Consider the following 25,435-nt stretch of genomic DNA (forward strand, 5'->3'; position numbering starts at 1 on the left):
TTGAAAACATATCTGAAAGTATGGAGATGTTATATTTTTTTGCTATATTGTCCACCCCCAGTGATAAATCTGGCCCATATCTAATTAGCGCAAGCAATTACAGTACAGTTAACATTCACCAGCTTCCCTTCAAACTCCTTAAAGGCACGCATTTAAAATGCCTATTCTAATTTCATTGCACAACCAAAAATGAAATGAATCCGTGTTTATTTGTAAGGGAATTCGGGGAATTTGACTTTTCCCCCCTTTTATTTCTCTCTTTACAGAGGCTGTGCTGCTGATTTGTTGATATTAGAGTCTGATCGATACTAAATGTCCTCCTAAGAACAGTCTAGAGTTCTCGAGTAGCCATGATTCATGGGGGTTTAATCTCACAGACTCATTACACCTGCTTGTAATAGACACAAGCAAAGGCATAATTTGCTACGTGCAGAAAATAGGCCACCCACTGAGCTTCATGTATATTCAGTCTATGTTAAATACATAATTAAGCATATCTTTTTAACCCTTATCAAATCGTTTGACCGAACGCAGTTAAAATATCTGCTTTGTCATTAGTCTAGAGCTGCAGAATCACTATCTAACGCTATTGGAGCCCCAACGCTGAAACCGTGGTTTTGTTTTTCCCCACCCGTATTCAGACAAGCCCCGCCTCCTTGTGCTGGGATTGGCTAGTAGTCCACACGGCAGAATTCTAATGATTATAGACTACTAGCCAATCGTAGCGCAGGACACGACATCTCACCAATCCTCGGGCAGAAAGGGACATGGTATTAGCCAATAGTAGCGGAGGAGGTGAGTACACCCTGCCGCAGGAATGGCCTTTGAGTGTGAACTACAGGCCTTTCAAAATCTGGCCTACGCATAAAGTAACTCATGCTGTCTTATGTCGACAAGCACACATTTCACATTGGAAGTCACAGCATTACTGATGGAACATGTATGTAAAGCTCTATGATCTTAGGGTTTGACCGACCTTGCTATTCATATAATTCTAATTTCCTGCTCTTCAATAAAGCTCAATATAATCTTAGAAGAAAGTGATTGAAACACAAGACTGGAAAGGGCGTCCAGTTGGGCACATCCAGGTAAACTATGTACACCTGTGAACTCAGCTCAATTGCTAGTTTAAGCAGTGGACAAAGAGGCATGCAGTCTCCTCAGAAGTGACATACATGTTGACCAACTCCACCACTGAAGGCTCAGGTTTTGGCTGTAAGCCTCTAGCTTGCTGCTGCTTATCTTGTATCTTATAGCATCTCTAATTCTTTTTTAATGAACACGTACCCTCATACGCTCGGCCTACAGGAAGTCAGCAAACTTGGCCCTACGCCGCATCCCTAGCCGTACTGTACTCTAGCTGTTTGAACACTATATACTCTGGGAAGTCAGCAAACTTGGCCCTACGCCGCATCCCTAGCCGTACTGTACTCTAGCTGTTTGAACACTATATACTCTGGGAAGTCAGCAAACTTGGCCCTACGCCGCATCCCTAGCCGTACTGTACTCTAGCTGTTTGAACACTATATACTCTGTGGGAAGTCAGCAAACTTGGCCTTACGCCGCATCCCTAGCCGTACTGTACTCTAGCTGTTTGAACACTATATACTCTGTGGGAAGTCAGCAAACTTGGCCCTACGTCGCATCCCTAGCCGTACTGTACTCTAGCTGTTTGAACACTATATACCCTGTGGGAAGTCAGCAAACTTGGCCCTACGCCGCATCCCTAACCGTACTGTACTCTAGCTGTTTGAACACTATATACCCTGTGGGAAGTCAGCAAACTTGGCCCTATGCCGCATCCCTAGCCGTACTGTACTCTAGCTGTTTGAACACTATATACCCTGTGGGAAGTCAGCAAACTTGGCCCTACGTCGCATCCCTAGCCGTACTGTACTCTAGCTGTTTGAACACTATATACTCTGGGAAGTCAGCAAACTTGGCCCTACGCCGCATCCCTAGCCGTACTGTACTCTAGCTGTTTGAACACTATATACTCTGGGAAGTCAGCAAACTTGGCCCTACGCCGCATCCCTAGCCGTACTGTACTCTAGCTGTTTGAACACTATATACTCTGTGGGAAGTCAGCAAACTTGGCCTTACGCCGCATCCCTAGCCGTACTGTACTCTAGCTGTTTGAACACTATATACTCTGTGGGAAGTCAGCAAACTTGGCCCTACGTCGCATCCCTAGCCGTACTGTACTCTAGCTGTTTGAACACTATATACCCTGTGGGAAGTCAGCAAACTTGGCCCTACGCCGCATCCCTAACCGTACTGTACTCTAGCTGTTTGAACACTATATACCCTGTGGGAAGTCAGCAAACTTGGCCCTACGTCGCATCCCTAGCCGTACTGTACTCTAGCTGTTTGAACACTATATACCCTGTGGGAAGTCAGCAAACTTGGCCCTATGCCGCATCCCTAGCCGTACTGTACTCTAGCTGTTTGAACACTATATACCCTGTGGGAAGTCAGCAAACTTGGCCCTACGTCGCATCCCTAGCCGTACTGTACTCTAGCTGTTTGAACACTATATACCCTGTGGGAAGTCAGCAAACTTGGCCCTACGCCGCATCCCTAGCCGTACTGTACTCTAGCTGTTTGAACACTATATACTCTGGGAAGTCAGCAAACTTGGCCCTACGCCGCATCCCTAGCCGTACTGTACTCTAGCTGTTTGAACACTATATACTCTGGGAAGTCAGCAAACTTGGCCCTACGCCGCATCCCTAGCCGTACTGTACTCTAGCTGTTTGAACACTATATACTCTGGGAAGTCAGCAAACTTGGCCCTACACCGCATCCCTAGCCGTACTGTACTCTAGCTGTTTGAACACTATATACTCTGGGAAGTCAGCAAACTTGGCCCTACACCGCATCCCTAGCCGTACTGTACTCTAACTGTTTGAACACTATATACTCTGTGGGAAGTCAGCAAACTTGGCCTTACGCCGCATCCCTAACCGTACTGTACTCTAACTGTTTGAACACTATATACTCTGTGGGAAGTCAGCAAACTTGGCCCTACGTCGCATCCCTAGCCGTACTGTACTCTAGCTGTTTGAACACTATATACCCTGTGGGAAGTCAGCAAACTTGGCCCTACGCCGCATCCCTAGCCGTACTGTACTCTAACTGTTTGAACACTATATACCCTGTGGGAAGTCAGCAAACTTGGCCCTACGCCGCATCCCTAGCCGTACTGTACTCTAGCTGTTTGAACACTATATACCCTGTGGGAAGTCAGCAAACTTGGCCCTATGCCGCATCCCTAGCCGTACTGTACTCTAGCTGTTTGAACACTATATACCCTGTGGGAAGTCAGCAAACTTGGCCCTACGTCGCATCCCTAGCCGTACTGTACTCTAGCTGTTTGAACACTATATACCCTGTGGGAAGTCAGCAAACTTGGCCCTACGCCGCATCCCTAGCCGTACTGTACTCTAGCTGTTTGAACACTATATACTCTGGGAAGTCAGCAAACTTGGCCCTACGCCGCATCCCTAGCCGTACTGTACTCTAGCTGTTTGAACACTATATACTCTGGGAAGTCAGCAAACTTGGCCCTACGCCGCATCCCTAGCCGTACTGTACTCTAGCTGTTTGAACACTATATACTCTGGGAAGTCAGCAAACTTGGCCCTACACCGCATCCCTAGCCGTACTGTACTCTAGCTGTTTGAACACTATATACTCTGGGAAGTCAGCAAACTTGGCCCTACACCGCATCCCTAGCCGTACTGTACTCTAACTGTTTGAACACTATATACTCTGTGGGAAGTCAGCAAACTTGGCCTTACGCCGCATCCCTAACCGTACTGTACTCTAGCTGTTTGAACACTATATACTCTGTGGGAAGTCAGCAAACTTGGCCCTACGCCGCATCCCTAGCCGTACTGTACTCTAACTGTTTGAACACTATATACTCTGTGGGAAGTCAGCAAACTTGGCCTTATGCCGCATCCCTAACCGTACTGTACTCTAGCTGTTTGAACACTATATACCCTGTGGGAAGTCAGCAAACTTGGCCCTACGCCGCATCCCTAACCGTACTGTACTCTAGCTGTTTGAACACTATATACCCTGTGGGAAGTCAGCAAACTTGGCCCTACACCGCATCCCTAGCCGTACTGTACTCTAACTGTTTGAACACTATATACTCTGTGGGAAGTCAGCAAACTTGGCCTTACGCCGCATCCCTAGCCGTACTGTACTCTAGCTGTTTGAACACTATATACCCTGTGGGAAGTCAGCAAACTTGGCCCTACACCGCATCCCTAGCCGTACTGTACTCTAGCTGTTTGAACACTATATACTCTGGGAAGTCAGCAAACTTGGCCCTACGCCGCATCCCTAGCCGTACTGTACTCTAGCTGTTTGAACACTATATACTCTGTGGGAAGTCAGCAAACTTGGCCTTACGCCGCATCCCTAGCCGTACTGTACTCTAGCTGTTTGAACACTATATACTCTGTGGGAAGTCAGCAAACTTGGCCTTACGCCGCATCCCTAGCCGTACTGTACTCTAGCTGTTTGAACACTATATACCCTGTGGGAAGTCAGCAAACTTGGCCCTACGCCGCATCCCTAACCGTACTGTACTCTAGCTGTTTGAACACTATATACCCTGTGGGAAGTCAGCAAACTTGGCCCTATGCCGCATCCCTAGCCGTACTGTACTCTAGCTGTTTGAACACTATATACTCTGGGAAGTCAGCAAACTTGGCCTTACGCCGCATCCCTAACCGTACTGTACTCTAGCTGTTTGAACACTATATACTCTGGGAAGTCAGCAAACTTGGCCTTACGCCGCATCCCTAACCGTACTGTACTCTAGCTGTTTGAACATTATACACTCTTGCTGAAAAAGAGCATGACACCCCTGATATTATCATTCAGGCTATTTGCAGCTTAGGTTGGTGCTTCATTATTGGCACACAATGTGTTGCTGGCCCTGATAAAGCTGCTTATTCTCAGTGGATCTAACCTGCCTGGATGGATTTAGTTTCGGTGGCAGCATGAGCCTCTTCCCAGCTAGTCTTCTATATCAAAACAGATCAAGCTTTATTCGTCACTTATACAACTGTATAAAAACATGGGTTTATAATAAACCAAAGGGTTTGTAATGTGAAATGCATATGCATGCAAATGAGCAGGAGGTGATGCAGTTGAAAGGGCTTAATAAATCTAAATTCTTATAAATGTAGCAGTATGTATGGGTAAGTAGGGTGTGGGTGGGATAGTCCTAGTTGCTGTCCTGGTTTAGGGCTTGAATGGCCTACGGGAAGAATTTCTTCCAGTTCCTCTCTGTGCTGGAAGTGTTTCCCTCCCTTAGGATCTGCTGTTGCTTCTTCTGCAACAACACTTGATCAAATTTACTGCTTACTAGAAACCACTGCTGTGCAAAAAGGCAGCAAAGGTATGCTAAAGGTCCTCTACTGTATGTTTATATGTTTCGACTCTTAATGATCAGTATATTCCCATTATGCTGCTCTATATACTCATTACTCCTAGGATATTTTGCTTTCACTGCACATATCTCAGCTACACTTTGTCCATATTTGCACTAGTGGCAGTTTTGATAGACGCTAATCTAAATTTCATTGCCTATGATGATAAAAATCTGTCTGTCCGTCCAACGGCTAATCACAGTGCAGCTACAGAGGATCTGCCAGCCAATCCCGGCGAATGAGGTTGCATTTTTCTGAATACGGGTGGGAAAAGAAACAGTACAGAGGATGCGAGTACGGCTTTAACAGCAGCAGTGTAGACCACGCCCTGGCCTCCGAGTGGCTAAAGGCAGCACAGCATCCTTCGCCCTACACAAGAGCCGCTTCACCTTCGCCGAGACCCAAAGCAGGGAGAAAAACAACAGTCAGGCGAACAGCAACCTTTAAACCAAGGACCTGGTTTAAGCTCGTCCTCTTCGGCTCCACCACGTTCGCGCTATGTAAGCGTTCACGGCTGTTTCGCGGATGTTTTGAAGTGGTCCAGACATGTCGGAGGGCCGTTTTTCACCCGGCGTGTGTTGATTGTGTTTTTCAGCCCGGTTTTCCGCAGCCCCGCCGTGTCTTCACCATGACCGAGCCCGTCGCAGAATGCAACATCAAGGTGCTGTGTCGCTTTCGCCCTCTGAATCAAGCCGAGATCATCCGGGGGGATAAATTCCTCCCCACCTTTCAAGGGGACGACACAGTCATCGTCGGGGTACTGTACATACTTACTACTCATGCTCATATGTGAACGAGCTTGGACCTCTTTCATTGCCAGAGAATGGGCCTTTAGGAGGCAGGCTGGCTTATTGAAATGGCGATGGCTGAGCGATGATGCTCAGTCATTCTCAGGATGGGCGATATGACGTAATCACCCATCATTTATCTCGTTCTGCTGTAAGCGGTGCCGGAGTCCTTCGTTTTAGAGGCTTTGTATTACCCGTATTATCCCTTTCCCCCCTCAGTCTGCAGAGATGCTGATGTGAGGCACGTTAAAGCCCGTCTGTGTTGGGCCTTGTCCTTGGTTAGGTGATTCGGGTCTGTTGCGTTTGTGCTTTTTACTGGTCTGTGCTTTTAGGCTGGACCTCGAAATGCTAGAAAAGAAATCTGTTTATTTGGTCTATAGCCCCTCAACTAAGCATTTGTTGAGATGTACGCCGACTACACCCACTTTAGGTGGGGATCTATTGCTGTTATCGATATAGAAGCTTTGTCTCAAAAGACAAGACATTGTCTCAAACCTGCACATTCCAGCCGAGGTCAGGTTTGAATGGACCTGCAGTGAAACACAACAGACTAGTCATACCTCAGGCCTATATATAATGTCACAGACGCACAATGAAGACTGGTATCATTACAGTCAATACATCTGGTGTCAGTATGGCAGATATTGAGTTACAGAAGCAGTGTTTAGCATCCAGATCCTGCCTCTGTCCATTAGCAGCAGTCCCATGCTAATAGCAGGCTGGGGGTGGGTGCATATAATCTAGGAGGGCAGGAGAAGGGGGAGACTGATGCTGCGCAAAGGACTGAAGGAAATTCTGTGTTGTCTACCGGCTCCTTTCTGCACCGCATTAGCAGGCAGTGAAGGCTCTACTAGCCAGGCCTCCTGTCTGGATGGGATGGAATTAACTTTGGAATGAAAACCATTAAATGTCATCCTAAGTAATGGGCTTAGGTTTACGCGAAGCTCAAATGTTAAACCTTGTCTCGTTTGGACTCTCGAATTCTGCGTGATGCCTTTCTCCAACCTGCGGTGCTATTTAAAAACGCTGTGTTTGTATGTCTGACTCATTATTGACCGTTTCATCTTCTGCTATTTATGTTGCAAATAAGCCAGGCCTAAGCTCCTCCCACTTTGGTGAGTCTCAGGAGCTGCTCTTGGGGTTGTGGTGCTTTTGTGTACGTGACTACACTACCATTGTTTTTTTTTTTGTGTGTGTGTGTCTTCAGGGGAAGTCTTTCTCCTTTGATCGGGTGTTTCCCACCAACACCACCCAGGAGCAAGTCTACAACACCTGCGCCAAGCAGATAGTGAAAGGTCAGGGCCAAAGCCTTTGTATATATTTGTGTTTTTATCTCTGTCAGATCACTCTCAAAATGTGTTTGGGCAAGTTCAGATTTGTTTTTGTTTGCTTTGTATCCTCAAGCATCCTTATCTTGAGGATGACCTCAGCTATATAGCCAAGTGAGAAATGCCCTTATTAGCTATATTAGCTTATTTCTGAGCATTCATTAACCCCCACCTTCCCCTGCCTCGTGGCGCAAAACTTCCAACCCAATGATATAACCCAGCTTTTCCTTTGTCTTAGGGGTCAGTGGCCTTAATTCAACTTGAAGAGAGAAAAGTAATATTCCGCAATGTCCTCCCGCATTCTTTTCCCACTAGGTCTGGAGAGCCGTCTAGTGCTGTGCACAGGTGGAGCAGGGCAGGAGTTGATTTTGAAGTGTTTTTTTAGCTTTGAATTGATCAAACCGAGCTGATAAAATATTGTTTTGTTCATTGAACCTATTGGCTTGGTTTCATTTAAAGTATTTATTGGAGCTGAATAAAACCAGTTCAATTGCTTTTTGCTACATGTGTGATTTTAAGTTGAAACCATTCTACAGAGTATGTAAAGGCGTGGCTAGATGCAATATATAACTCGGACCATAATGTAAATGTAAATACATTTTATTGTGATTGCTTTTCATGATAAACAACATGATCCATGGTCACTAACAAAGTATGTATTTACCATGTACTTATCAACTGGGCTAGCTTGTAATAAAACTCATAACTGGACAGGCAGCATGTAAACGTAGTGGAATATCCAGAATATTGTGAATCTGAAACTTTGTGTCCTTCCTCTGGACAAGCTTGTGTGTTTTACTCTGTACTGGAGAGTAGATTTAATTTAAGTGTGCAGCCTCTAATTAAGAGTATCTGTTCTATCATGTACATTTTCTATTGTATCCAACTAAAATAGCTTCTCATCCAAAGGAAAGAAAAGTAATCATGTAGCACGTGAAAAAGAATGAAAGACCAGTCATTTTGTGTACTGTGTGCACTACATGTACACAGAGCAATGTATATGCATCACCAAGAAACTGACTCATTCGGTGAGATCAGTGATCAATGAGATTTGGGACTTAGCCTCATTTTATGGCTGATTGCAGCTCTGCCTCATGACTAAGGATGACCTTAATGACCTCTGTGTTAATGCCAATTCTTGAACTACTCAACTACCTGAAATGTACTAATGAAAGCAAAAGACTGGGAGGTTGTCTTCTATAGCTTACATTATAAATATCATATAAATAATAAATTATTAACAGGGGGTGATTATTGTCGTCAGCATTAGGATCACAATTAGGATTGGAGCCAGAGTAATGGTTAATTTTAGGCAATATGGTGAGGTTTATCTTGTAGTTTGAGTGATTAGTAGGTTTTGAATTAGGGAGAGGTTAAGCTAAATTGAATAGATATTTAGTTTTTTGGGGCATTTACAAGTCGTATATACATCATCAGCATGAGAATATAGGAGTAGATATAGAGTAAGGAGATGTGATTTTCTGTACTTTTGCTGTGTGTAGATGTGCTGGGAGGCTACAATGGCACCATCTTTGCTTATGGACAGACTTCCTCTGGAAAGACCCACACCATGGAGGTAAGAGATCACTACTTTTAGATGGACTACATTTAACAAGCCGTGTCATGGAAACTTCATTTTCCTTGCTTTTTTGACGTAGTGTGCAGTTTGACATTGTTAAACTTTCAAAACACACCAGTCACTGTCCACATATGTAGGCTAAACTGCAAAATCAGCCCCCTGTGAATTCATTGCTTTAGTGATGTCATGGACAATGACACACATATGACTCTGGCCCCACCCGTTTACAGTGTTGTAAGGAGGGTTTCAGCCTGGACTGCTTTTTGAATGAGGCACAATACGGAGCAGAATCGGAACAGAATACATTTACACATATGAGACGTAAAGGCCTAATAATAAAAACAGCTTGTTTAATTTTGGGAGATAAAGAGAGGTTGAAAAAAACGTCATGTAAATATGAATTATGGTACTTTTTTACCATTTATTAATTATTGGTACATAAAAATGCAAATGTCAGAGTTGGACCTTGGAGGAATCTAACAATGTCACCATACACCTGCAGGCTTTAAAAATGATTTTAAAACACTGTTATGTTATGTCCCGCCACCCTGAGGGTGAAGCGGCTTAGAAAATGTGTGTGTGTGTGTGTGTATTATGTTATGTCTGCAGGTTTCACCAACCCCATCTATCGCTGACTGAAAACATTCGGCTAGCTCAGACACACATTTTACGTTCAACTTGGAATTACATGACCGTATGGCCAGAAAATACATTACAATGTCCAGCTTGCGTTAAATTAAATTTCGTGTATTGCATTGTTGGCCTGATATGGCTCTTTATAGCGTGTCCCCGGCACGGTGGCGTGGTGGGTAGCGCTGTCGCCTCACAGCGAGGAGGGCCTGGGTTCGATTCCCCGACTGGGTGATCAGGGTCCTCTCTGTGTGGAGTTTGCATGTTCTCCCCGTGTCTGCGTGGGTTTCTTCCGGGTTCTCCGGTTTCCTCCCACAGTCCAAAGACATGCAGTCAGGTCGATTGGACATGCTAAATTACCACTAGGTGTGAGTGACTGTCTGTGTCAGACTGTCTGCCCTGCGATGGACTGGCGACCTGTCCAGGGTGTATCCTGCCTTCTGCCCAATGACCGCTGGGATAGGCTCCAGCACCCCCCGCCACCCTGACGGAGAAGCGGCTTAGAAAATGGATGGATGGATAGTGTGTCCCTCAGGAAGACATAGATGATGAAATACATTTTAAAAAATGTGTATATATATATATATATATATATATATATATATATATATATATGTGTGTGTGTGTGTGTGTGTGTATGTATATTTTAAGAGCATTTTGTGAAGTCAGGTACTTGATATAAGTGGATTTTAATAAGCTGCACTATAATTATTCTTCTAATTTGCTGTAATTAATTCACTCTGGCTTTTCTCTCCAGGGCAACCTGCATGACCCTCAGCAGATGGGAATCATTCCTCGCATTGCTGAAGATATTTTCAACCATATCTTCTCTATGGATGAAAATCTGGAGTTCCACATCAAGGTAAACATGCACATACATATGTGGACATATGTGCCCTCTCAGTCTGAAAGTAAGGTAACTTTTAAGGTAAGTAAGCTAGGACTGCTCAATATATCGATATCCTGACATAGACCTTTGCAAAACCAAAGAAATGATCCAGAAACCAGTCACCTGGCTGTTTTACTGTTGTGAATATTCTGACCAATCATAGATGTTCTTCAGCACTATTCAGATGAGATTTATATTTACATGGTGAGGTTGTGCCAACAGAACGTTTGTAATCGTTTTGACCAATTTACACAGGATAGGAAATCTCAATATAAACGAAAGAGATGGGAGCAGCTACTTGATTTACGGACGACCTGTTATCCCAGAAAAGTGTAGAAAAACCCTCCAAACATTTATCTGTTTTATCTGTTATCCAAACGTCTGTTTTGCTGCCTAGCATTGTCATTAGCTTGGGATTTCACAGCCAGCAGTCAAACATCACAGCATAAAATTGCACATTTCTGTAACTGTTTTATATTTTAATGTTCTGAGTTGTACACGTGAGGTATGTCCGTACACATTTGATTGATTTCAGCCACAGAGAACGCTTCTTTGAGTGCCTTCATACTTACAAAACTTATTTTCAACAAAAAATGATCATTTCCAGCGCTGGTTTTATAGAAAGTGAAAGGCGCTATAATATTAACTGTCACAGTAATATTAATATTAACAATCGCGGTTATGTAAAGTGTAACAACAACATGGTTTTGTCAATTGTGTCGCTTTAGCCAGAACATTGAACTCCAGCTTTAATCCCCACTCGAAGCATTTGGTTTCTATTGCTAGACTGATAATTATCTATATCTAGGAATACTTGTTTGGGTCGGCTTTTGAAGTGAACTGCGACTTCTGCCTTCCGTATCCTTAACCCCTTAATTAGCATGCATAATCATTAACCAGTAGCCACCAGTAATATGTCTTATGATCATAGTATTTTTATTTATATTTCTTTTTATAAATATAAATAAGCCTGTTATAACACCTCTTTGCCTTTATTAGGTTTCTTACTTTGAAATCTACATGGAGAAGATTCGGGATCTTCTGGATGGTTTGTTTTCTTTTGCTCTTTATGAAACGCTTTGTCTTACTCCTTAAACCTTCCAGTGGTTTTCTCTGTTCTTCTGTTACTTTTCTTACATTCTCTTTTTTTCTTGCTCCAGTTACCAAGACCAACCTTTCCGTGCACGAGGACAAGAATCGTGTCCCCTTTGTTAAGGTGAGCCGCGTCACGCTCGCACAGGACTTACTGTATGCTGAGATGTACTAGGGACACTTTTCAACTTTTCTCCAGGCAAATTCTTGAAAATAAAGGCCCTGTGCAGTGGAAAGTGAAGTGTCGTGTGATGTAAACAAAGCATACCATTCACTTCCCAGTCTATACAGTCCATATATTGAAAGTAAACTGTAAAAGTAGTTTGCTTTGGATTAATTGTTCTTGTTATTTTACGAAGACCAACACATTTACATATATCTGCCTTTTCATGTTACGGCAGCTAGGCTTCGCCCATTCGCACTAAAGTTGCAAGGGGTGTTTTAACCTGGATGGCTTTTTGAATGAAGCACAGTACAGGGCAGCCAATCATAATACTGCTCGTTTACATGTGTCAGTCTTGTAAGGCGCAGTACCAAAAACAATAAATTCAAAGTGATAAGAAGAAGCAGGAAAATGTTCCTGTGGAAATTAATTTGAGTGTTTTTGGTGCAAATAAATACAAGAAAACTGTAGGATATGAATGTTTTCTTTCAAGTGCCACCTTTTTCAGCAAAGTGAGCATCTGAGCATTTGCTGTTTTTCTCTTCCAGGGTTGTACCGAGCGCTTTGTCTCCAGTCCAGAGGAGGTGATGGATGTTATTGATGAAGGAAAATCCAACCGCCATGTTGCTGTGACCAGTGAGTTTGATGAGTCGATTAAGTCAAAGCATATGAATTAAATGAGCGTTGCTGTGAGTAGCCTCTGTAAAAGATTCATTGCTCATTCATTCATTGTTAGTGTAAATGTATGAGATAATAAGGACTGGGTTTTGGGGTGTGCAGTATAGGAGCACCAATGTTAACTCTGTCAACCTGAATATCTCACCAGCAATCCATTCAGGGACCTTGGTAATGTGGAACTTGTTTAACCTCCTAAAAGCCCCCATATAATCCCTTAAAATGACATACTAAGGCTTATTATCCAGTAACTACCCGGAGTTAAGTTTAAACTGGTTAAGCTGTTTTTAGATTATAGATGTGTGTCATAAAACTTTGCATCTCTAGTCACACAAAATCAGAGCTCTCCGTGTTTTCTAATGTTTTATTACTGTATAAAACGAACACAAGCGTCCCTTTACTCTTGGATGCTCTCCGATTTTTTCTGAGTGAACGTGCTTACATTTTGCTTTGTTTGCAAGCTTTGTTTAGCCATGTTATTCACATGTCCAGTAATAAGGTAAGATAACGATCAACTTGAACTCACTGAAACAAGAATAGCACCTTTCACACCTGTCACAGTAGATTTAGTACATTTATGACAATTCCTGGTTTCTGTTTTAGTTTGTCACATGTAACCATACAGATATAATTTATTCAGGCATAATTTATGCAGTCATAAAGCTTACGCCGGTCATCAGGTTTATTAACAAAGACTGTACCTTAGTGTCACCTAAGTACGTAGACACCCCTCCTAATTATTGAGTTTAGGTATTTCAGCCATGCCCATTGCCAACAGGTGTATAAAATCAAGCACATAGCCATGCAATCTCCATAGACAAACATTGGCATTAGGATGGGTCATATTGAGGAACGTTAGTTCATGAAATGGGTCTCCATGGTCAAACAGCTGTACACAAGCTTCAGTTCACACAAGGCTAAGTGCTGGAGTGGTGTAAAGCAAACTGCCAGTGGACTCTTGAGCAGTGGAAATGTGTTCTCTGAAACGTTGAGTCGCGTTTCACTGTCTGGCAGTCTGATGGGCAAACCTGAGTTTGGTCAAGGCCAGGAGAAAGCTGGAGTGGAGGAAATCCAATGGCCCACACAGAGGCCTGACCTCAAGCCCACCGAACATCCTTGGGATGAATCGGAATGTCAATCGCAGGCCAAGGCTTTTTGTCCAATATCAGTGCCTGACCAAATACTTTTTTGACTGAAAGGGCATCAGTTTCCCAAGACACACTCCAACATCGTGTAGAAAGCCTTCCAGGAAGAGTGGAGGCTGTTATAGCTGAAGAAAAAGGGGGAGGGGGACAAGTACATAATTAATGCACTTATTTTTGAAATAGGATGCCCAGATACCTCATACAGGTTTGATTTCCATGCGTCCGCAAACTTTGAGCCATAGAGTGTATAAATAGTTTTATAACCATGTTATAGCGTAAAACGACATTTAGAATAACAACTTTGGTACATTGTTAGAGTTCAGGCACAGCTAATCGCTGAGTAGTATGATTTCATTTCGGACATACTCTGTTCTATCTCGTTATCTCTTTCAGACATGAATGAGCATAGCTCTCGCAGCCACAGCATCTTTCTGATAAACATCAAGCAGGAAAATGTGGAAACAGAACAGAAACTGAGTGGAAAACTCTACCTGGTGGACCTGGCTGGCAGTGAGAAGGTATGTGTGTTTGTGTATGCATCTGCGCGTTTGTTAACAAACATTACACACCGGTGACAAAATGACCGTAAGCCTGCATGATGGAGTTCAAAACATGCAATAGGTCCCAGTAAGCAGTGGAATATTATTCTCAGCAAACAGGTAATTGTTTGCCTAGAAAATGGCATCCTGTTCTGCATTCAGCAGAGATGGGGGCAACATCTGCTGCATAACACCGCAGTGCTGCTTTGACGAGTTGCCCGTGTCTGGGTCGGATGCTGAGTAGATTTTGAGCTGGGTGACAAGAATATCAGTTCATCTTTGATTTGGTTTTAAATGGAGCCACCCAAAGTGACCCAACTCATGAAGATTGTGTCCTCTCACAGAGACGAGGCTCCTCTTGCCTCTTCCTTTGCAGCTACGCTGGCCAGTCCATGTGCCAGCTCACATACAAAGAAATGGTCAGACTGGTCAGTTCTGCACAGTAAGGGAGCTTTCATGCAGCGTGTGAGAACTGATGACAACTCTGAAGAGTAATTAGCACAAATGGGAAAAAAAGGCTTGTGTTTCCGATTTTAGAAGATAGAGATGTTAAGCTGCCAGCTCCTGGTTATTTTATAAGAAGGCAGTAGTAGTGGGCAGTATGGATGATTTATTGCGCAAAATAGTAAAGAAAAACCGAATAACACAGAAATGAACCTGCTTTCTGACCCTAGCTCCGCACGCCCTGCAAAGTGGTGCTAAATGTTTCACGTCTTCATCTGTGAAAGGCTGAAGTTTGAAATTTCGTTCTACCTTAAATGGAGCAGCAGTTACACTTTGGGAGCTGTGCAGGTGCTTGAATGTAACTGCACCATTTAAATGAAATGAACCTTTATTGTCATTACACATTGTACTTGTACATTTGCGCAACGAAATTGGTTTACAGCCCCCCCTTCCCTCCCCTCTTGGTGCAATAGAAATAGAAAGTTAAAATAGAAGTTGAAGAGTTTTCTCATGCCTGCAGATAAACCGATATGCCTCCCACTACTAATTGACAGATTTTACTTTCTTTTTAATTAATTAATTTCTACTAACTAGCCTAGTTAGTTAGCTAGTTTTACATTATATTCAGATCTGTGTTATAATGAAATGAAATCTGTTTAAACACTAGTTAAGCTCATTTTCATGAACCTATTTAGTCACTAAGCATATTTGATCTCTGTGTCTTCGGATTTAGAAATGTATGGAAAACGTTTCAGCAGTGTCCGGTGGATATTCTGATGTCTTCTCCTATGAAAGAAGTTGTTTGGAGGAGGTTGTGTGTTCAATGATGAGTATTCAGTGCCTCTCCGCTTATCACGTAATAGAAGAATAGGTTTAGTCAATAGTAAGAGTTTTAGAGTGCAGTCAATTTCCAAATCGCATGTTCAAACAGGTCAAATTGGATTCATTGTTAAAGTGTTACACTTGCTCTGTATTTCCACAGACAGTGTGTTGATATGGAGTTTATTTCTAATATGGTCAGCATGTATGAGGTGAAAGAGATAAACCATGTGTTAGCAATTTATCTTTCTTAAGCTTTTCCTTGACTTATCTATTAGGTCAGTAAGACTGGTGCAGCTGGTGCTGTGCTGGATGAGGCTAAAAACATCAACAAGTCTCTGTCGGCCCTGGGCAACGTCATCTCTGCTCTCGCTGAAGGAACGGTGAGTACGCATACAGACGCACAGACATATCCACATATGTCATGGGGCAGTCGTGGGCTGGAGGTTAGGGATCTGGCCCTGTGACCGGAAGGTCGCCGGTTCGATCCCCAGGGCTGACAGTCCTGAGGTGACTGAGGTGTCCTTGAGCAAGACACCTAACCCCCAACTGCTCCCCGGGCGCTGTGGATAGGGCTGCCCACCGCTCCGGGCAAGTGTGCTCACTGCCCCCTAGTGTGTGTGTTCACTAGTGTGTATGTGGTGTTTCACTTCACGGATGGGTTACATGCTTTGGGTTGTGGGATCAAAAAAGTATCACTTACATAAGCAAATGCTAATAGAATCAGCCTGTAAAGTAATACAATAATATACAGGAGGCCCTGTGTTGATGCGATTTTGCTACAGTCAAGAGGTGCAAGATTTTGTAGTGAGTGGGAGTGGGCAGTATACATGTGCTAGTAATAGGGGTCTTCCTATACTTACAAGGTCAAAATGCATAAAGACGGTCTATACTTATAGCAACAGAAGAAAGGTAACCAATATGGGACATCAGAGAGAACTAGAAACACAAATAATGGCTTAGAAAAGCCCATATAAACGGCAAGGCTTCGCCAGCAAAGCCAGCTACCTTAACAACATATTAACACGCACACTACTCGGTTTGTGTAAAGTTACATAAGCTCAGCTTTCACTGCCATAAATGAAGTGTACAGACTCTTCTTCATCTGAAACTGTTTTACAGCAATGGAACAAGTGTGATTTGAGTGCGATTGATGAGTTTACATACAATTTGCATGTGACACCCCTGCTTAGCATCATTTACAAAATCATCGATCACAGTCAAAGAGGGATTCTACCAGTTTTGCAAAATGTCTGCATAATCCAGTCACTGAGATGTAAACAAAGTCATTCAGAGTGGCTTAATCCAAAATAGTTCATTTTCTGAAAATGGTTAAAGATTTCTCTACAGTGGTGGGACAATAACTAGAGGTCCTGATGTGCACAATCTAAAACCAGCAGTGAAACTGCACATCTTCTTGTCTTCTGAGTTTCAATATGTAGTGTCAATGATGGTAAAATCTAAAAAAAAAAAGAGATTTTCTTTGGAGATTATTTGCCTCTGCATGTACCTCTCCACCACGGATGTATTTTTAGAAATATCTTTTAGGCACTAAAAGATTTTAGACTCTAAAATGGAGCATTTCACCCTGAATGACTTTGTTTAATCTTCGTAAGTTAATTATGCAGAAATGTAATAAAATAATAATCAGAATTCCCCGTTAAGCAAAGGTCTTTAACTGGAACGTCTTATCACATGGTTGCAGGTTAGTACAAGGATCACATATCGTTTGAAATATTGTTATTTTACTGTTATCACTGATACTGCTGGTATTGCAGCACCCCAACCTCTTGCATCCCTGATCATAACTGTCCTATAATTAATATTTTTTGTTGTGTAAGCAGAAGACCCATGTGCCATATCGTGACAGCAAGATGACCCGAATCCTGCAGGATTCTCTGGGAGGAAACTGCAGAACCACCATGTTCATCTGTTGCTCTCCCTCTGGCTTTAATGAAGCTGAGACCAGATCTACTCTTATGTTTGGACAACGGTAACACAGATGTACACATAAGATGTATACACACACAGTCGGAATAACAAGCAGATTTGTTTAACCCCTCTCTCTCTCTCTCTCTCTCTCTCTCTCTCTCTCCCTCTCTCTCTTGCTCCCCCTCAGCGCTAAGACAATCAAGAACACAGCTTCTATCAACCTGGAACTGACAGCAGAGCAATGGAAGAGGAAGTATGAGAAGGAGAAGGAAAAGAACAAGACTCTGAGAGAGACTATTCAGAGGCTGGAGGCTGAGCTGAAACGCTGGCGCAATGGTGAGATGCCCACACACAACAAGAGATGTGCATACGTCTATGATTATATATTATATATATTATTAGTGTATAGGTAAAGGTACAGATCTGTCCATTAAAACTCATTAAAAGAGTTTGAAGTCTAAAGTTCTTGTTATTTAAATTTACATTTCATTCCATTGGAGTTATTCATTAAATTAATAAATGTTACATTAGGTAAACAAACATGGTTAATAACTATTTGTCATATAATGAATTACATTTACAACAGAAACGTTACATGAATTAGCCATTCGGTAGTCCTTCATCAGGACCACTGTTGGCTGGATGTTTTTGGCTGGTGGATTGTTTTTACCCCAGCGGTGACACTAAGTTATGTAAAAGCCCAGCAACAGTGCTGTTCTTGATACACTTATATCAGCACCACACACACTACCATGTCACTACCATCCCTGCTAAAAAAAAAACCCCAAAAAACATAAAAGGGGGATTCAACAATTTTTCAAAAATTCTTCATAATTAGATAAATAATTAAGATTAAACAGTCATTCGGTGGCTTTATGTGAAACGTACCAGGTCAGAGTTGTTCACAGAACCTGACAAATAAAAACACCCAGATAAAAAGTTTTTTTTTCTGATTTTCCGCTTTTACCTTCTTTACCATTGCATTTAATACCGAGTCGACACGTGTAGCATTGCTGGTGGTTTTGCATAGTAAATAAAATGTCTGTATTTATGTTATAGACATAGTGATCCCCGGTTCTTGTTTCCACTACTGTAAAGAAATCAAGAGTTGATCATTTTTCTGCAGTGAGCCATTTTACATCAAAACAATCCGAATGACTTGTTTTACATCTCAACCACCGAATTATACAGAGCTTTTGAAAAATCAGTGGTGGTCTTGTAATGTGCTTTGGCTTTTTGATAGGTTGATGTCCCAATGTAGAGAATCCTAACAGTTTACAGGTGAACTGTGACGGATTCTAGACACGTGTATTGGTTTTCTAAACGGACCTAACTATCCATCCATCCATCCATCCATTTTATAAGCCGCTTCTCCGTCTGGGTCGCGGGGGGGTGCTGGAGCCTATCCCAGCAGTCTTCGGGCGGAAGGCAGGATACACCCTGGACAGGTCGCCACGGACCCAACTACTGGTCTCTAATTAAGACGATTTACATTCAAACGCCTCAAATTTGAATCCCAATGATTCTAATGGTCTTTTCTCAGCAGAGGTGTCAAGGTAACTGCTGTGCTGAGAACGATCCACCTCTCATACAATATCTGGTCAGTGGTGGTCGTGTCGTGGTCCTTTGATGAATGGGGTAGAGGGAAGCTGGTAAACTGTGAATGAACTGATGGGCTACAGTCAGTAGTCTAAAACCTCTAAATGATAGGTGTTTCTGAGACAGTGGTCAAAGAGGTTTGAGTTTCATGTGGTGTTTTTATTTTTTTGTGCACTAATTAATTTTTTGAATCTACACTTTGGTGTTGAAAATTTTCAGAATCATGACGTTATTTCTTTCCTCAGAACAAGACTGCACAGACCAGAATGCCTTTTTCATACAGTTCTAGGCAATAATACTTACAAACGCAACTGTGGTGCTGTTTAAAAGAATTTTGAAAGAGTGATGAATGAAAAGCAGCAAATGGAAAAAACATCTCATTTCCCTTTTCTTATCAGGAGAGGAAGTGCCGGAGACGGAGCAGGCCTGCGCTGATGTGACGAAACTGGAGAGCAGTGATGAGCCGTCTCTGGATAACGAGAAAGAGATGGAGAGGCAGAAGGAGAGAGAAAGAGAGAGGGACTCTGATTCCTCCTCCATTGTTGTGCGCATCTCTGAAGAGGAGCGGCAGAAATATGAGGAGGAGATTCGCAAGCTTTACCGCCAGCTGGATGACAAGGTTATTTCTCATACACACGCACGCACACACACACATGCGCATAATCATCATGGTCCAGAAATGAAACTCAGCTTAATATTTAAATCAGCTTTGTGTTTAGCTGCTTGATTTGACTTACTAAGCCGCTGTCCTATTGTGCGTTCATGTGTGTGTGTTTAGGATGATGAAATCAATCTGCAGTGTCAGCTGTTTGAGAAGCTGAAGCAGCAAATGCTGGCTCAGGATGAGGTAAGGCTTTAGATTCATACATTTTGTGGAAGCAACAGTACTTATGCACTTAGGTAATGTAATATTATCCATACTTCAGCTCCTTATTTCTTAACTTTCCTATTAGATTCATAGTAGCTGCTGAATGATACATAGTAAAATGAATAACTTTGTAGTATGTATCCAAAAATCCCCATTGACAATCTGGTGTTTTTGTTTAAGCCTGGAAATACACAGAAAGCATGTTTCAAATATTTAAGATTCTGCACTATTTCTCTCACAATTCAGATTTCATTTGTCTGATTGGAAAGCGATAACGTTCGGCTTTAACAGGTGCGCACACCAGTGGTAGTTTTAGCAGGACATTTACATCTGAGAGAAAGGAGCAGCGGCTGCAGGCATGTTAGAGCATGAACTGTAACACATTCATTCCACTGTAAAACGGTTACGTCACATCAATAGCTTAATAAAACAAAGACTGTCAGTCGGGAGTACCACTATGCACATAGAAAACTGAAGTGATTTATATGCACACATAAAAAAATGAAGTGATCCGCAGCAACTGATCAGTGAGGTCGATCAAACTTAAACGTACAACACAATTGTCAATTTGAAAAGGTAAGCCGAAAAACAACACACATCAGTCCAGTGTTACATTGGGCACTGCAGCCTTAAATAGCTCGTCTCATACCGCTGCCCAATTTAGATATCACAGTAATGATGAAACAAAATACTGTGCAGCCATAATACACATGAACACGTTGATATTCATGTACTGCATATGTATTTGTATGTGTGTGTGTTGTAGCTGCTGGCGTCTACACGTGGTGACAGTGACAAGGTGCAGACGGAGCTGGGTCGGCTGCAGTCAGAGAGTGAGAGTGCAAAAGCTGAGGTCAGGGAGGTGCTGCAGGCTCTGGAGGAACTGGCTGTCAACTATGACCAGAAGAGCCAGGAGGTGGAGGAGAAGAGCCTGCACAACAAGCAGCTTGCTGAGCAGCTCAGCCAAAAGATGGTGTGGAGACACACACACTGACACCTTAGCAAATAGTTGAAAACCATTTATATGAGGAGTAAGTGTGTTTTTGCCAATAGAAACACTGTATAACAGTAGAATGCGTGCAGTCGATGCAGCAAAAAGTACAAGACTTTCTTCATCAAATCATCAAATCAAATTTATTTGTAGCGCTTTTTACAAAGGATCTTGTCACAAAGTATCTTTACAGAATTTCGGAAAAGACAAAGTTTCAACAGGACTGTAAGAATGTACAGAAACCCCCTGGTGGGCAAGCCAGGTGCAACAGTGGCAAGGAAAAACTCCCTCAGAACTGAGGAAGAAACCTTGGGAGGAACCAGGCTCACCAGGGGGGACCCATCCTCCTCTGGTCAAACTACCTACAAGTGATTATACTACTAATATTAACAGCAGTAATATTGGTATTAGGAATAACTAGGAGTCTATGAGAACATCAGTGTAGGGTGGGCAGCTCGTCCAAGGCAGGTGGTGGTAGCTGGGGCATGGGCAGCTGGTCTGAAGTGGGTAGCAGGAGGGCTCAGCAGTCAGTCGTCCTTCAGTGTCCAGCCGGACATTCTTGTTCATTTCTTGTTTTCAGAAAAGCAGTTGTTATGAAGAACACAGGTTTGGTTCCAGATGCCTTCTTGATTTCATCAGCCACCACATGGATTTACTAAATTCCATCACTAAAATGCTGGACTGATGCAGTAAATTAGCAACTTTCTGATAACTAGAGCTAACACTGGGCTTCCTCAAGCAGAGGGAATAAATGGTTAGGGAATTGTTAAACAAAAACATGACATGTAAAGTCAGTACTTTTTGTATTGATCTTATTAATGAGCTAAAACAAAAATAAATCTTCCTGGCCAGATAAATATATTTTGAGTTTTTTCAGGTGTCCTATAACTTTGCACCTTAAAGTAAGTGAGACTACACAGTAAAAGTCTACACAGCATACACGGTTAGTGAATTATAGATGTCACATTGAACAACCTAGTTCTATAAAGTGCTTTAGGACGTGATAAGATATGCTGAAATTCAGCGTCATCTACGACTTATTAAACATCCATATCATTTTGTATCGCAAATAATCACAGTATCAAATAGTCTGACAGTACACCATAGCTAATTTGCTCTATCATCTGAATAGTTCTACTGGAGCCTATTTTTATAGCAGCAATTTTAGCAGTGATGTGATTTTTATGTTGTAAACCTTTTATAAATTGGAAGGGCTCTTGAAGTCTGTGCTGTATCATGAATATACTGACAACATCAGTGGCCTCATTTACTTTAGAGCTTATTCATTTGTTGGATATGTAAGAGATGAGTAAGAGGGTTAGAGTTTTCTCCTCCTGCTCAGCTTTTCATTATTCTGTACCCTCTTTAGGCCAGTCTAATGGAACTGGAGGCTGAGCTGGCTCAGATGCAAGAAGTGAGCTCTCAGCAGAGGAAGCGCATCGCCGATGTGCTAAATGGACTCATGCGTGACCTGAGCGAGTTCAGCAACATTGTGGGCAACGGAGAAATCAAACTGGTAAAAAGTGTCTATCCATTGGAAAATAAACATATTACTATGTTCTCAGTACATTCCAAAACAAAAATACAATATAGAGTAATAGATCTTCATTGTAATTACTTTTTAAATTGTTTTCATTTTGATATTGACCAGTCAAAATTCTGTGTTAACCAATAACCATAACTGTGAGGCATTTACTAAGCATTGCTGTAACGTGGAGCGAGGAGTCGGACGCACGTGCTGAGATAAGCGAGATTTAGTAAGGGCAAATCCAAAATCAGGGTCGAAACAGTCCAGGGTCATAGAGCCAACACGGATAGATCAGGGGGCAGACATGACATAAACCAGACTACAACAGAACAAGCAGAACAGAACAAACACCACAGTAGATAACACCAACAGAGACCAATACAAAGACCAAGACTAATGAATACACAGGGCTTAAATACAAGAGGGCTAACGAGGGTTCACAATACACAGGTGGAAACACAGGTGAGAATAATCAGGGAAGGAGTCACCAAAACAAGGGGCCGGACTAGGAAACCACAACAAATGCACATGGAAGATCAAAACCCAACACGAACACATGGACAGGACTGGGAGGGGCCAAGCGTGACAAGTGCTCCCTCCTGAGCCACCAGCACACTCTCAAACATCCAATTACAGGTTCTAAAACCCCAACTTCAGTTTACAGAGCTAAATCTAGGCTGACGCATATGCGGAGATAAGCGACTTATATTTCAGGCAAATCCAGGGTCATGGTCAAAAAGGTCCAGGTTCAAACAGCCGATACGGAGAGCAGGTGGGACAGACATGACAAAATGAACACAAAACCTCAAACGAGAATCAAACACCATGAGAATACAATACAATACATCCAACACATCAAACACGATCAAACATATCTATCGAACAGTACATACAACATCCCAAACAACAAAGACCAGCGAAACCTAAGGGCAAACAGGGTTTAAATAATCACAGGGATGATGAGAGACAGGTGGGAAACAGGTGAAATGAATCAGGGGTGGAGTCAAGAAAACAAGGGGGCAGGACTGCACCAAAACAATGTCAAAAGGTAAACGGTTCATTCATTATATCACAGTTAATAGAAGTAGCATGACTAATTCATCGAAAAAACAAGCTTCAACATCTTGTTTATTTCTTGCTGAGAGTCACCCTTTAAACCCTTTAAGTTTTTCATGTCATGTGTGTTCATATCAATATTGCATATCCGGCTTGATGTTTAGGTGTTAAATGCAAAATCCCCATCATACTGATGAAGATTTGCTGATAACTGTAGATAATTCCCTTCCGACCTCAGAAGGAATGTCTTTCACCAAGTTTTAATTGAGGTTTTGTGTTTTGATAATCTTTCAACATGCTCACAAACATCAGAGGTGTAAACTTACATAGTGTGGCTTTAAGGATTGGAAGTGTATGAACACAGCTTGTTCCAAGCACCAAAGTAGCAAAGGGCACACCATATTAGGTTCAAAGTAATTATAGGGGTTTTATGTGAGTTTTATTGTTTATTCGTACTGCAGTGTTAGGCCAATGCCTCAGTTATGGCATTTTTGGAGCATGTATACTCACGTCTACAGAAGTAAAACTCAAGATTTGGCCCACCCATGAATTTGTCCTGCCTATCAAAGGCAGCGGTCCTGGCACCACTACTGGATAGGAACTTTATTATTTTGCTGTTTGTATGATCGTGTTCATAAGCGTATTTAACAAGCAGTCTGTAGAACACGAAAGAGCTCCATCGTATAGTTAGTGTGCTGCTCAAGCGTCGCATTAAATTCTTCACCCTCCTCTGTCTGTGCAGCCTGTGGAGATCAGCGGAGCTATAGAGGAGGAGTTCACTGTGGCCAGGCTGTACATCAGCAAGATTAAATCAGAGGTGAAGTCGATGGTGAAGCGGTGCAAGCAGCTGGAGACCATGCAGCTGGAATGCCATCGCAAGCTGGAGGAGACCAGCCGAGAACTCTCCTCCTGCCAGCTGCTCATCTCACAGGTGTGTGTGTGTGCCAGTAGGAAAGATGATTAGGCTGATTATATTATAGCCTACGTTATCCGTAACTTTTTGTTATGTAATGTTAATAAACATTCAAAAGTTAGAAATCAATACTTTCAACAATGTCTAACAAGTTTAGATTCTGATATGTTAGAAATAAGAAGTGTTAAATGGCGAGAGAGTTGAATCGTTTGAGCGGTAGGGTGTGTTATATTCATATGTGTTATATGAAGGTCATATCATGAACACTGATTGTTAAGTAGCATTTTTTTTTGGTTTATTTGTGTGTGCATGTTTGTGTACGTGTGTAGCATGAGGCGAAGATCCGGTCTCTTACTGAGTACATGCAGAACGTGGAACAGAAGAAGAGACAGCTGGAGGATAGCTATGATGCTCTGAGTGAGGAGCTGTCTCTGTTGCAGAATCCAAGTAAGACATGCACTTAGCAACACGGGCATGCCTTAAACATACAGGCATGACATTATGACCACCTCCCTGTTTCTACGCTCACTGTCCGCTTTATCAGCTCCACTTACTGTATAGCTGCACTCTGTAGTTCTACAGTTACAGACTGTAGTCCATCTGTTTCTCTGATACTCTGTTCTTCAGTGGTCAGGACCCCCATGGACCCTCACAGAGCAGGTATCATTTGAGGAGTGGATCATTCTCAGGAGTGCAGTAATTCTGACATGCTGGTGGTGTGTTAGTGTGTGTTGTGCTGGTCTGAGTGGATCAGACACAGCAGGCTACTGCGAAAGAAGGAAGCAGCGAGTCAAATTTCTGGAGGCACAGACTAACACAGTTATTTTCTGGCTGCTGTAGCCACTCCTGCTGCCATCATTGCTTAAAGTGTCTAGTTAGGAGTAGTCGGACAGTGTAGTAGATTACACACTCCTCTTGCTCCTGAGAGGACAGGGTTTGATTCACTGCTCAGGCAGGACTTTGAAATGCCAATAACATCTTAGTGTTGCATTTGTCCACCATTG

General features: G+C 42.5%; 1 protein-coding gene across 3 annotated transcripts in view; it reads left to right on the forward strand.

Moving 5' to 3' along the window:
* The first annotated feature begins 5,729 nt into the window (after window positions 1–5,729).
* Window positions 5,730–25,435, forward strand: part of kif5aa (kinesin family member 5A, a) — a 30,364-nt gene continuing 10,658 nt past the window's right edge. For 2 of the 3 annotated variants that reach the window (XM_017683757.2, XM_017683758.2), the window contains exons 1-18: window positions 5,730–5,953; window positions 6,049–6,210; window positions 7,449–7,536; window positions 9,072–9,145; window positions 10,536–10,640; window positions 11,667–11,715; window positions 11,828–11,883; window positions 12,471–12,558; window positions 14,136–14,260; window positions 15,823–15,927; window positions 17,389–17,537; window positions 17,664–17,812; window positions 19,474–19,694; window positions 19,854–19,922; window positions 20,710–20,916; window positions 22,304–22,450; window positions 24,261–24,449; window positions 24,761–24,878. In XM_017683757.2, coding sequence (XP_017539246.1) covers window positions 6,082–6,210; window positions 7,449–7,536; window positions 9,072–9,145; window positions 10,536–10,640; window positions 11,667–11,715; window positions 11,828–11,883; window positions 12,471–12,558; window positions 14,136–14,260; window positions 15,823–15,927; window positions 17,389–17,537; window positions 17,664–17,812; window positions 19,474–19,694; window positions 19,854–19,922; window positions 20,710–20,916; window positions 22,304–22,450; window positions 24,261–24,449; window positions 24,761–24,878 — 2,068 coding nt within the window. In that variant the 5' untranslated portion in view covers window positions 5,730–5,953; window positions 6,049–6,081. The remainder of the gene's footprint in view (window positions 5,954–6,048; window positions 6,211–7,448; window positions 7,537–9,071; window positions 9,146–10,535; window positions 10,641–11,666; window positions 11,716–11,827; window positions 11,884–12,470; window positions 12,559–14,135; window positions 14,261–15,822; window positions 15,928–17,388; window positions 17,538–17,663; window positions 17,813–19,473; window positions 19,695–19,853; window positions 19,923–20,709; window positions 20,917–22,303; window positions 22,451–24,260; window positions 24,450–24,760; window positions 24,879–25,435) is intronic. The other variant, XM_017683759.2, reaches the window with a different exon arrangement.

Source organism: Pygocentrus nattereri, chromosome 29, assembly GCF_015220715.1.
Source record: "Pygocentrus nattereri isolate fPygNat1 chromosome 29, fPygNat1.pri, whole genome shotgun sequence".
NCBI lineage: Eukaryota > Metazoa > Chordata > Actinopteri > Characiformes > Serrasalmidae > Pygocentrus > Pygocentrus nattereri.